A 12,728-nucleotide genomic window follows, 5' to 3' on the forward strand; every position below is an offset into this window, starting at 1 on the left:
AACATTTCATATTTGTGTAGTACATATACTGTATCAAAAAGTTAAATAATTTTTCATTGTGGTTGAGATAAAAAATTTTTTTATCCATTGCAGTTGTTCATTGACATATAATTGCTGTTTCTGGACCAAGAGCCAATTATGTTTGCAAATAATGTACAGTTCAGTATGACTAGATGTTTTTGAAGACAAATTATATAAATCAATGCTCACTTCTTCTCTTGATCCTTCATGCAAGCCTTTGCTTGTTTGACACAGCTTAGTTAAAGAATTTAGGAAGGAAGTTACTTTTTGAAAAATATTGTGCTTCTCTGTTGGAATCCCTTACCAATTTCTTTCAGACAGTACTGTTCTGCAGGTACAGTATTCATGCAACATTTAATCCATCATAACATCCTATAAGGGCTTGTTTTATTTTCGTAAACTATTAAGCAGAATTTGAAATGTAGAGATGAAAGAATATTAACTAACAAAGGGCCAGTGAATTATTGTAATGGGAATTCTGAACCTAGAATATTCAGTGGACAAGGTTTAGAAATTGCTGCCATGTTTTTTCTGAGGCAGTAAACTCGGTTTTTTTTCTATATTGAATTAACTGTGTACTGTGTAGTGGACTCAACTTTTTCATTATTATTGTTTAAGGTTTAAATTGGTTGTATTGCATTTTGAAAATTTAAAGGCAAGGTGCTTCTCTCAGCTTTTTATTAAAGTAGATCTTTCATTAGAGTTTACTTTTCATCACTAATGCAGTATTTGAGTTGCTGAAGAATCAAAAAAATGAATTCAGTCCTGTAAGGGGAGGAGAGTGCAAAAGTGGCAAAAATGAAATAACAGTTTAGTAGTTATTACTGTTTATGAAACTAAATATGCATATATCACATTACAGTAAAAACCATATCGTTAATGTTCCTTACCTTTGTAGCAATAGTTAGTGACTGAAAAAACTTTAGAATATTTATTTATTAATAACTTTTATTTGGCCTGTATCTCAAAAGCAGTCATTCCAGTTGTTTTTCTTGAAACCAAGTTTTCTGTTGTATTCCATCTTGGAGTACATTGTAGATATATAGGTAAGGTTGCTTTCATTATAAGTGTAGTACAACCAGTAATTGGTAATTGCTAGGTTGTAACTAAAGGTTGTATGATTGTGCAGTGGCTTCAGTAATACTTGAAAATTATATTAAAAACATTTTAACCTTGTGGGTGGAAAATGCTCGTTTGATTATATATTATAATTATTATATTCAGTCACGATTTCATACCTATTGCAGGAGAAGGATGTTTGCATTTATAGGTGTAAGAGCCACATTTGATACTTTCCTTCTTGAGCTCTACAGGACAGCAAAAATATCTCCTGATTCCTGAAGGCTGTACAGCTCAGCACTGTTGGTTCAAGTTGCTTCATGTGTGTGTTTGTGTGTGCAAGGTTGCACTTGTACTTGTTTTGTAAGCTAGTGCTTCAGTTTTGGTAGCTGCTCAGTATTATTTGCGAATAATGAGGCATAAGGTGTGCATATTTGAAGTATGTAATTTTTGTAATTTTCTATGTAAATAGGTTGTAGATAATTACCTGATCTGTACATCTGTTGATGTAAATAAAGTGTTAATTGCACTGAGACTTTCATTTTGGTGTGTTTTTAATTTGTATCTAGTTTTTGGTCTGTAACAATATGAACAGTAATAAAAATTATTCAGTGAAAAAATATGACAGATTTATAGTGTGCCCACTTTTCTGTTGTCAAGACTATTGAAAATAAACTTCAGTGAAATTTTGTAATTTTCGGTGAGTAGAAGGTCCACAGAAGCACAGAAAAATTACTGTTCAAAACTTCCTTGTCCAACAGATCAAAATATGCCTTTCATAAATTAAGTGAAGCATGTATAAAATGATGAATTGTGTTGCATCCCTGCTCATAGAGACACTGAAGGAAATGATCCAGGTAATGCAGCGAAGTCTAGGGCAAATTTAAATAAACTCAAAAATATCAATGTTGCAGTCTTCAGTAGGAAACAAATACAGAGGTGGTATAATTCCATTTATGAAATGGGTGCACCCATTAAACACAGTAAAATAATTCTTATGGGAATGCCCAATTAACAATTGGATACAAATCCTTAAATGTACTGTCAGAATCAACACTTTCAGTTTATCAGTTAAAATTACTGGTAAGTTCATACAAATCTTTAATTTCTTTCATAAAACCAATTAAAAGCAAACATTTTTGAGCCATACCAGTGAAAGATAATACCAGTTGGTAAATGCTTGATTATGGTTTTATTCATGCAACATGCAATACCCTACAGCTAGAAATACATTACTGTATTTTAGACAGATGGTTTGCATAAGAAAAATTGTCTGGAACAAATGAACTTCAGCTGTGTAATATATGAAAAAATTTACAATCAATTAACTTTAACACTTTAAACATTAACATGATCTTTATAGAGAAAGTTGCTAGAAATTTACCTGAATTACTTAGAACTACAAATAATGTATTTAATAAGTAGGTTCCTGCAAGGAATACCATACCAAAGGTGTGATGAAAACAAAAGGTATAAATGATAAAATATATAGGAAATGGAAATAGTCATTTTATGAAAAATTAAGTCTGAAAGGTACTTTGCTTTGAGAAAAAAAAGTCATTAAAATTAAATAAGCGGTAAATAACAATGGAAACTTTCAGAAATTATCAGACTCCGCAAATACCTTCGTACATATGGTGTTCTGTAGTGTCGTAAATGAGAAAATTATTTACTGACAGTGAATATACAATATGCTGTTTTGTTTTACCATGGAAGAAATTGTGAATGCCGATAAGTGTATTTTTCTTATGTTGTCTTACTGACTTCCTTTTCCATTCATTCTTTTCTTCTACTTATTAACAATCTCATTGGTATGCTTGGGTCCATGACTCATGAATGATGTATAAGCAACTTATTTGTGGTCCCGCTGCTGAAAGGAGATTACTGAACAACAAACAGCAGCTTTTTATTTTTAGTACAGGCTATATGTAAGTCCATTCTTTTGATTCCCATAACTGGTGTTTAACCGGAATGGTTTCTTTACCTGGCTTTGGTGGGGGGGGGGGGCTTTGCCTCCCTGGTCCCCTCACTCAGGGTTAGGCTTTCTAAATTAAATAAAGTTTCAAGGTAACTTACCCTAGCCTAGGGTGCCAGGTAAGGTGGCTTCATACTCCCTGGAACCCCCACCTAAGCTAACTTAGGGAACTGTAAATTAAAATGAATTTGGTTGCAACCTATTCCAAAAAATACCTGGACTTCCAGACTTTTGTGAATTACTAATTTTCTGGGGTTACTCACCTGAGAATTCCTGGTACCCAACTTGGGTGTCCAAGGACTGATGCCTAGAGATGGGTTAAAAAAATAAAATTCTCAAAAAACTCAAACTGAGGAAAACCAACTAAAGTTACATGTATTGAATAACTAATACTTTTTCTTTATATTGGATATTCAGAATCCAGAGGTCCACACCGAATCTGTTACTTCCTAGCACACCTTAGCCTACCACAATCTCTGGATGACTTTGGGCAATGACCCTACTGGCATAAGCTAGATTAATATAAACCTCCCACCAAGCCCCTGTCCCTAATTCTTCCTAAATCTGTTGGGTGGGAATTTCATCCATCACGGGAAAGTGTCTGTGCTGCCATAAGCCAGCTTCATCTAAATCAACTAGTAGTTGGTCATAGTCCCGAGATCCACGACACATTTACAGGCCCTTTGGCCTAGGCTCTGAGCATTCATGCCCAAATTACTCTAATGCAGGCTATATATTGTATGATAAGCCTTATTGATTTTTGTAAGTAGTTAAAATAATAAGTACGGCCACTCCCATGATTTTATGATAAAAAAAATGTTTAAAGAAGAAATGCAGCAAAAACACATGAAAAAAAATGTAAGACAATGTGAGTTACGCAGAGGTTGATTTTCAACTCTCCCGCGCATGACGTCACAGTGCCCCCATTGGTAGCCGGCCGTTGGCCCCGCCGCCGCTTCACGCTGGGCAAGCTTTGTAGTACCTGCCTTGCCTTCGATGTGGAAATACTCAGACGGAAGTTCTCATGAGTTTGCGAGGTTTCTGGGATTTAGTACGTTATTGCCGTGGTGATATGCGCTATTTATGGGTGCTGTAACAAAGGCAGGGACAACTAAAAACGCAAGTGTGTGTTCGGTTCATTTTCAACAAAGCAATTGTGCAAGAAACCTCAGGCATGAAATGCTTAGCTACTGCCCTGCAAATGCAAGGAGATTGAAGGATGATGCCATATCGAACCAACATGTTTACCTCTGTATGATAGTGCCACTGTTGATTCAGGTATTTAACATCTTGACTCTAGTTTGGTTTAGTCTACCTGTTACATTTAAAATCGACGGTAAATATATTAACTATAGGCTTATATGAATACTTTTATCAATTAAAAGTGCATAAATATATCTTCCGTTCGATTCCCATTGCAGTAAACCATATTTGGCTGGTCAAGAGTGATAAGATTGAAATTAGGCCTAGACCTATATGTAGTTAAGAATAAATGCAAAGGGATATACTAGTCAACACGAGAGACAGAAGAATGACTTACAAAGGGGAAATACTAGTCAAGAAGAGATAGACACAAGAACATTTTCAATAAAATGTTTTTGTGTGCATGAAATGGTCCAAATTATTTGTCGAGAGAGATTAAGAGAGACTAAGAGGAGATCGTTTTGCATAACTGAATGCACCATAGGCTTAAAAGGATAATTCCAGCAATTAAAGAGCATATACAGTATGCAATATCTTCCATTCGATTCCTAATGCAAATAACGCATGTTCACTGGTTAAGATTGACAAAATTGTAGTTATGCCTAGACCTATGTATATTTGTTGAGAATAACTGCAGAGAAAATGCTGTTCAACATGAAAGCGAGAGAGACGGCAAAATTTTATTAGAATTGTTTTCATGTGTCTGCGTATTTGTTTTGTAAAGGAAGGGGAAGATTATGAGAGAGAGACGGCAAAATTTTATTAGAATTGTTTTCATGTGTCTGCGTATTTGTGTTGTTTAGGAAGGGGAAGATTATGAGAGAGAGAGAGAGAGAGAGAGAGAGAGAGAGAGAGAGAGAGAGAGAGAGAGAGAGAGAGAGAGAGGCAATCTACTCCAATTTTTCATATGAATGGGCCTTTACTTTTTTATTATAAGGAACGTCATAATGATAAAATATAGGCTACCACACACACACACACACACACACACACACATATATATATATATATATATATACACACACACACACACATGTACAGTGTATATATATAGCCCTTCTACATCTCTCATGAAACGTCTCCTACCTGTAACCAATGAGACAGAATGGTGAAGACGTCATCGGAAATCTAATGTTGGGAGAACCAGAATCTGTGATAGAAAATGAGTTTTTAAGTTACTTGAGAGGATTCATAGCGAATACCTTTAGGAACAAGTACCCATCTTTAGGTTCAGCTGATACAGATGAACAGGTGAGGAGTGAGCCTCATATGTAAAGAGAAAAATATAATATAGACCTTCTGTTCAATTTCAAAAAGATCTGCAACACATGGAAGAGTTGTTCAAAACTTACCCTGGAGAAACGTCGAAGCCGGAAATCATGGCAGTATCCAGTCTTCTCCATATTTTCAAGGACCAAAATGTTGATGTTCTGAAGGATATAATTAGTTATTTTTTTAGATGCAGAATTTATTTCGGAATGAAAATATTAAACTCAAACTGGAAACAAATATTGCAAAGTGAAGCTAATAGTAATTTTTGATAAACATTTGATAGAATTAAGGCAGTAATAAGGGTGTTAAATGAAATATTAAGTATGTATTATTTTCTTAAGTTCCTCTTCTTTTGGTTTCCATTTTCGATGTTCAGTTTGTATTGTATATTTAAGTTTATGAAAAAATAACTAGAATATTAAAAAAAAAAATGCTAAGTGAACAGGCAATACAGGTAAGTGATAAAAGCTTAGGTGAAAGACAGAGTGATTGTTCCAAGATACGGTCGTTAGGCGGTAGAACAGGAAAAGGAAAAACGTTGGTAAAGAAACAGAGCAACTGTCTCTCAAAATGATTAACAGCTGCTGAAGTGCCGTTCACCGAGAGTGTCTTCGAAGGTGGACGTGCTACAAGAATGTACTCCGTGGGTGAGAAAATTATGGATGAAGATTTTTGCCTCTTGAGAAGGCATATTTGCTTCTCCCCTAACATGGTTCACAATTGCCACTGAAGCAGGTTGGGTAGTTCTCAGAGAACGAGAATTTCGTCCATTTTATCGCTGGCAGGCTCTGAATCTCCGAAAAGCCCAGGAGGGAATAAGAATATAGCAGTAATGTGATAAGATATAGGTGGTGGTTTTGAAGTCAGAGATAGGAGGGTTAGGGTAAGGAGGTGGGGTTCGGGGTGTAGTGAGGAGGGGGTGTGGACGTTGGGCTCGTTGGCTGCGAGTTTATTGTCGGGCTCTGAGGTAGGCCTACTTGCTCTGTTTTCAGCGGTAATTTTTTTTTTTTAAATTGTGCAATGCGGGACAATCTGACACTGCATCGCTTGAACCAAGCATGGTGTGGCTCAGAACACTTGAGACGCTTTTGAGTAATCGGTTGATCTTTCTTAAATTTCTCCAGACACACTTGCTACAGATTGCAAAAGCAAGGTGTCTTCTGCAAAAATCCCGATGGTGACCATACCTCTGGCATCAGAGGCAACCTGAGAGCAATATTTGACTTGGAACTGGTTCTCTAAAGGGGGCGAGAATTTTCCTTGACGGTGCCTTAAGACTAGTTTCATTCTTCGGTCGTCAACGAAGTCGCAGCAGTTTGTCCAAAGGAAGCTCAGTTGGGTATGAATAGATAATGACCTTGCTTAACCATTCGTTCCGGTTTAATAGCTAAAAATCATTGCTAACCCTCAGGAAGTCCACGATTGCTCGATCTTTCGATTTTATAATAATTGTTATTGAAGAGTCTATATTGCAGTAATTTTTATATCAGGGTACCTCTTGTCAAGGGCGACAATTGGAGCGTGGGTCTGTCCGTCAGATGGTAGCGCTCGAAAATCGGGCAGAGGAGGGCATTCTTCAGTATCATAGACTGGAGCAGTTAAGGATGAGATTAAGGAGGAGGAGGAGGACTAGGGTCTATAGGAGAAGGTGGGGATAAGGAAGTAAGAGGACAAGGAAGGGAGGAACGTGAATAGGAGGAACCGGAGTATAAACGTTAAGCCAAAGGCCAAGCGCTGGGCCCTATGAGGTCATTCAGCGCTGAAAAGGAAATTGAGAGTAAAAAGGTTCAAAAGATGCAACAGGAGGAAAAACTCGCAGTTGCAATGAAACATATTATTGTTTGGAGAGGGTGGAATGTAAGATGATGAAGAGAATATAAAGGGAGGTAGAGTAAAAGGAATGAAAGGCGTTGCAGCTAGGGGCCGAAGGAACTCTGCAAAAAACCTTAAGTAATGCCTACGGTGCATTGCATGAAGTGCACTGTCGGCACTATCCCTCCTAAGGGGATGAAAAGGTGGTTGGGGAAGGAGGATGGAATTGTTGTCTTGTTATTTCCTTCACTGGTGGTGGTGGTGGTCTGTTCTTATATGTCATTGAATCTCACTAAACACTTAAAAAAATTCTTCTGACACTTCCAACAGCCAAAGATTATCCAAGTAAAATAACAGTGGAATGGCAACTTTTCAAGCCGAGAACTGTATAAGACAACTTAAAAACGTAACTACTGACCAAGGGGGTCCTCTTAGGCAATAAGAAGCTTATTAACTTCGTCTTCTTGTTGCTTGTGATCGAGTTGGCTTTATGCCAGCACGGGCTCTTGCTCATACAGCAGCCTGTAAGTGTCATCCAGTGATTTAAATTGATGAATTGGCCATGGATAAAATGAGTAAAAATTGCTGGTAAGCCAGTGAAAAATGTTCATGAGAAAAGAAAATTTCGACAGGTACGATTACAACTCCTTCAAAATCCTTAGGTGCTCGTCAGTAGGAGAGAAAGGGTGTGGTAGCGAGTCTTGGCGAGCCGTAGATGGCCAGTAAGGATAACTACAAAAAATTCATTGCAAGAGAAAAAAGTGGGAACATGTAAAAGTCTACGGGTACTTCACACCGTATTTAACTTACCGGAAAAAGAAAAGTATACGAAGTACAGTATCTTTTAGGTGTAGGAATCAATGGAGGAAAGGGGAAAAATTTTTCAGCAGGAGAGAGAGCGGTTTGTTTCGCCGTAACTGAAGGTAGAAGCGTTGTTGTGTATATCTCTCGAGGAGGACTGTGCGCTGTCGTATATTTAAAGGGACTTGGCCCGTGTTTGCCCCTTAAAGGAAGAATGTAGAATGTAAGTGCATAATTATATTTTGTAAGGCGAAAAAAGGGAAGAGGTAACAGCTTAAGTGGAAGATAGAACGATAGTTGAAAGATTCTGTAGTTAGTTAGGCAGCCGAGTAGGGAAAAGAAAAGCAGCCTGTAGTAGGAGAAACAGAGCAACTGTCAATCAAAGTGATTAACAACTACCGTAGTGTTGCTCGCCGAGAAAATCGTCGGAGCTGAAAGTGCCGTAACGTTGTTGAGCTTTGTAAAGAAACTCTGCCATGGGTCTCAGTATGTTCAAAGACGTGTAATCTGTATGTGTCTGTTCACGGATAACGTCACAAATATCCATAGGAAGCTCCTGAGATCGTCCCGAATCTTTACCATTTTCTTGTAACAGAAAGTAAACGTGGGAGCACAAATTCAAGGTACTTTGGTGGTCTGAAATTTGCTCTCTTTCTGTCCGTGGTTCTGAAGATGCCGTTGGCCGGGGTGCCAGGGCTGGCACTGGTGTCAGTCTTGGTAGATTTGTATTTGTTGCGCAATGCGAGGTATTCTAGCACAGCATAGTTTAAATCACGCATGATGAGGTTCAGAACAGTTGAGGCACCTTGGTGTAACAGGTTCCTCTTTTTTAAAACTTATCTAAACATCATTTGGTGTCGTGTTTCTTGCTGTATATGGCACAAATTATAGGGCCACTGCAATGGTCATGGTGATGGGCATATCGATGACAACGGTAGCACCTGAGAGGCTCTGGAATGTATTCCTCCGCAGGGAAATATACCCATATTCCTAAGCCATACTTGCTTGGTACTGGTCCTCTAGAGGTTGCTAGAATCTTCCGTGAAGGAGCTTTGTGTTTTGTCTCACACATCTGAGCATCTTTGATATGAGAGAGCTCGGATCATGTCAAGGTTAGCGAACCCACTCACAGCAGGGTTCGCTATTATTTACATGGGAATAATTGGGTTCGCTGTTCTAGACATGAACACTTCGGTACCAGACATTTGATCCCCCAGGGGCTAGTACTAAACAAGGTGAAATACATTTGATCCTCCCATGGGCTAGTAAGAAACACGGCGAAACAGTGTAGATGAATCACTGTTTCGCCGTGTTTAGTACTAGCCGGCTAGCCCTCATGTGGAACTGGAGTTCTGGCCGGAAAGGGTTGGCCATTCTTTACATGGTGATCATTGGGTTCGCTGTTCTTGACATGGAGATGTTGGGTTCGCTAATCTTAACATGATCCGAGAGCTCTAGATGATGGTCCACGTGGAGAGTCAATGGGGTACTTTTTCATTCGTGTTCAATACTTAAAATTCATGTTGGCCTTCAGGAGATCGACTTTCGCTCTTTCCATAGATGTGTTGGTAAATTCTCCCCTGTGGTTGGGTGTTCAGTGATGTTGATGCCTGCGTTATTTCTTTTAAAGCCAGTTTATAGCCGTCACTTGTACAGTTTCACTGGAAACAGGTCTGAACTCAAATTTGGCCAACAAGGTTAAATAAAAGAATATGGAATACTTGTAATGAAGGCACTTTTCTTTATGCAGAGGGTGGGGTCCGCCCTCCTCCCCGACACCCGCCCCACTTATAGGAGCTACTGTTTAGCATTAACCAAACGAAGACCAGTCACCATAAATTACCGGACTAAAAGAAAAGTAGATAAGAAACGCGTCAAGGACCTCATGAAAGAGCCTTTTCGCAGAAAAACTATTTGAAGTTGAATAGTTAGCATTTCCGCGTAGTTTGTCGAAAAGCTTCCTTGCGGCGTTAATTTCATATTATTCGAGAAATGTTATATGATTTATGAGGTGTACGAAAATCATACGATTATTATACATGTAAAATTCATACGTCTGGCAACACATTAGCAAGACTTTCTACATTCTGCTAAGGCTTACCTAGGAGGTATTTACTGAGAATTTTCTAACACCATTTATCTAATGCTGTCGTCTTGCTTTGCATTCTGACTTGAGTTTTGAAATTAACACCTTTTATCTTGCGAGGAAGACTGTGCAAGGCGTTAGAATATGCAAGAAATTTTCCACCTATCTTGGCAAAAGTAACATATTGCCCGTGATGCTCTGAAGCTCCGCCCATCTCCATCGTCAAGAGGTGGATGACGTCATAAAATGGCCCAGGTAAACGTTCGCCGAGGTCCCGGGACAAAAATTACCCCAGTTGGCGCCTAGAGCCTATGCAGACGGTTTGCGTAAGTTGCTATTGCTCGAGGGCAGGTGGACGAAAGTGGTGAGCATAACGAAACTGTTTAGTCTACTCACCATAAGGATACCCAAGCATTTTCAGTGCTAAAGACATTAGAGTCGGCAGTGGCTCACGAATACAAATTTCCACGACAGCGATGAAAAGGTATGTAGGAAATCTTATTTTCCGTGTGTTGCCTTTTCGTGCTTTGGTGTAATTAACTTTTTTCTGGGGAAATGACTTATCACTAGTCTGGATGTACTGTACGTACCAAGGAAAGTGATAACAATCCCATGAGTAAGGATTCTCTCTCTCTCTCTCTCTCTCTCTCTCTCTCTCTCTCTCTCTCATTGGGCGGGTCGGTATCGTTCTCGACTAGCATTCTGCTGGGCCTGCGTTCGATTCTCCGACCGGCCATTGAAGAAGTAGAGAAATTTATTTCTGGTGATAGAAATTCATATCTCGATATAATGTGGTTCGGATTCCACAATAAGGTGTAGGTCCCGTTGCTAAGTAACCAATTTGGTTCTTAGCCACGTAAAATAAATCTAATCCTTCGGGCCAGCCCTAGGAGAGCTGTTAATCAGCTCAGTGGTCTGGTTAAACTAAGGTATGCTTTCTCTCTCTCTCTCTCTCTCTCTCTCTCTCTCTCTCTCATTAGAATTTAGAAGGCCACAAGTAATGTTAGGCATTTTTTTAAGAAATTCATGCTCAAGAAAAGAAGAAATATTAAAATCGCTCGATTTTGTGTAAATGGAGTACTTCCGTCTAAATTTGTGTTCCTCATCGGTTATGTGATCTGACCACTTGAATATACAAACATACGTACGTGCATAGTGGCTCAGAGGAGGTATTTACAGTTTCTGATCTTGACAAATTCATCTTGAATATATGTCAATTTTTTCTTCACAAATGTAGATTACACATCCCTGGCGACGATCGTTTTTTTTTTCAACCATCGCTAATGTTATTAACTTGACAGAATAGCTATAGATCTACTGAAACGTGTCCTTACCGCACATGCACGCAAGGGAAGGTCAGTGGGCGTTGTGGTCAATGATACTACGCTCTGGCTGATGATGATGATGGTGATGATTTTTATTATTATTAATATATTCAAATAAAAAATTATAATAGTAATAATACATTCGCAGCTGTAAACTGGCATCGGCTGAGCACAAGAAAAAGGGCATGGGCCTATCAGTGTCGTCCCTACACACACACACACAAACACACACACACATATTATAGAAAACTAAAGCTAACGGACGATAAATTAAATTTTAAATCAGGGTTATCACTGTGTATGTGTGCGTGTGTTAAAGAGAGAGAGAGAGAGAACCAAGACATAAAATATCCAAAGAATATGTTGTTAACTATTATAATCGTAATGTTCTTAGAGCGTTATGGAATATCATTCTTACTAATAATAATGGAAACGCCAAGCAGAAGTTCCCCAGAGTGAACTTAGAAGAATTTTTGTTGGATTCCATATATATATATTATATATATATATACATGTGTATATATATACATATATATACATATACGTACTGTACATATATAGTGTATATAGTGTATGTGTGATTGAATAGAATGAAACTAGGATCAATCTTGAGATCGTCAAGCAAACAGACTCGTCGTGTCTTCCATTAATGTTTAAACTTCATTTTGTTTTAGTTGCATGTCAGTTTCCCTTTCCTTTCGTTTATTTATTTTTTTTCTTTTTGAGCAGCCCTGGTCAAGAGACTGGTGACTCAGTGCCTTAATTGACCTCGGAAACAAAATGAGAGGAAATCGGTCAAAGACCTATTGGAACCATCCCTTGGTCAAAGAATTTGTCAGTCAATCATCTAGATGACGCTTTCATTGGGGCAAATGGTATAAACGTAATTGGTTACTTTTTACGGTTCTACATTTCCCCAGTACCTGTTTAAATTGTCAACTCCCTTTAAACATATTTATGAGTGTATATAAATAAACTACTCAATAAAAAGTTTTCTGAACAGCCTATATGTTTTAAGGTCCCCAAGCTCCCTCTTTATGCCAGTTTCCCTTATCTATTAAATGATAATTTTTGAAGAGACCGTACACAAACATTTTGGAGCCGTGAATCTAAAGCCTATGCCTAAGAATCCTAAGACCATTGGCTCGCTCTTCAAGTTAAAGATCGGCTCTGC

The 12,728-nt window shown here is 38.3% G+C and overlaps 1 protein-coding gene across 1 annotated transcript in view; it reads left to right on the top strand.

Moving 5' to 3' along the window:
* Window positions 1-4,038: 4,038 nt before the first annotated feature.
* Window positions 4,039-12,728, top strand: part of LOC136827749 (uncharacterized) — a 51,432-nt gene continuing 42,742 nt past the window's right edge. The window contains exon 1 of the mRNA XM_067085209.1: window positions 4,039-4,333. Coding sequence (XP_066941310.1) covers window positions 4,139-4,333 — 195 coding nt within the window. The 5' untranslated portion in view covers window positions 4,039-4,138. The remainder of the gene's footprint in view (window positions 4,334-12,728) is intronic.

This window comes from Macrobrachium rosenbergii, chromosome 42 (assembly GCF_040412425.1).
Source record: "Macrobrachium rosenbergii isolate ZJJX-2024 chromosome 42, ASM4041242v1, whole genome shotgun sequence".
Lineage (NCBI taxonomy): Eukaryota > Metazoa > Arthropoda > Malacostraca > Decapoda > Palaemonidae > Macrobrachium > Macrobrachium rosenbergii.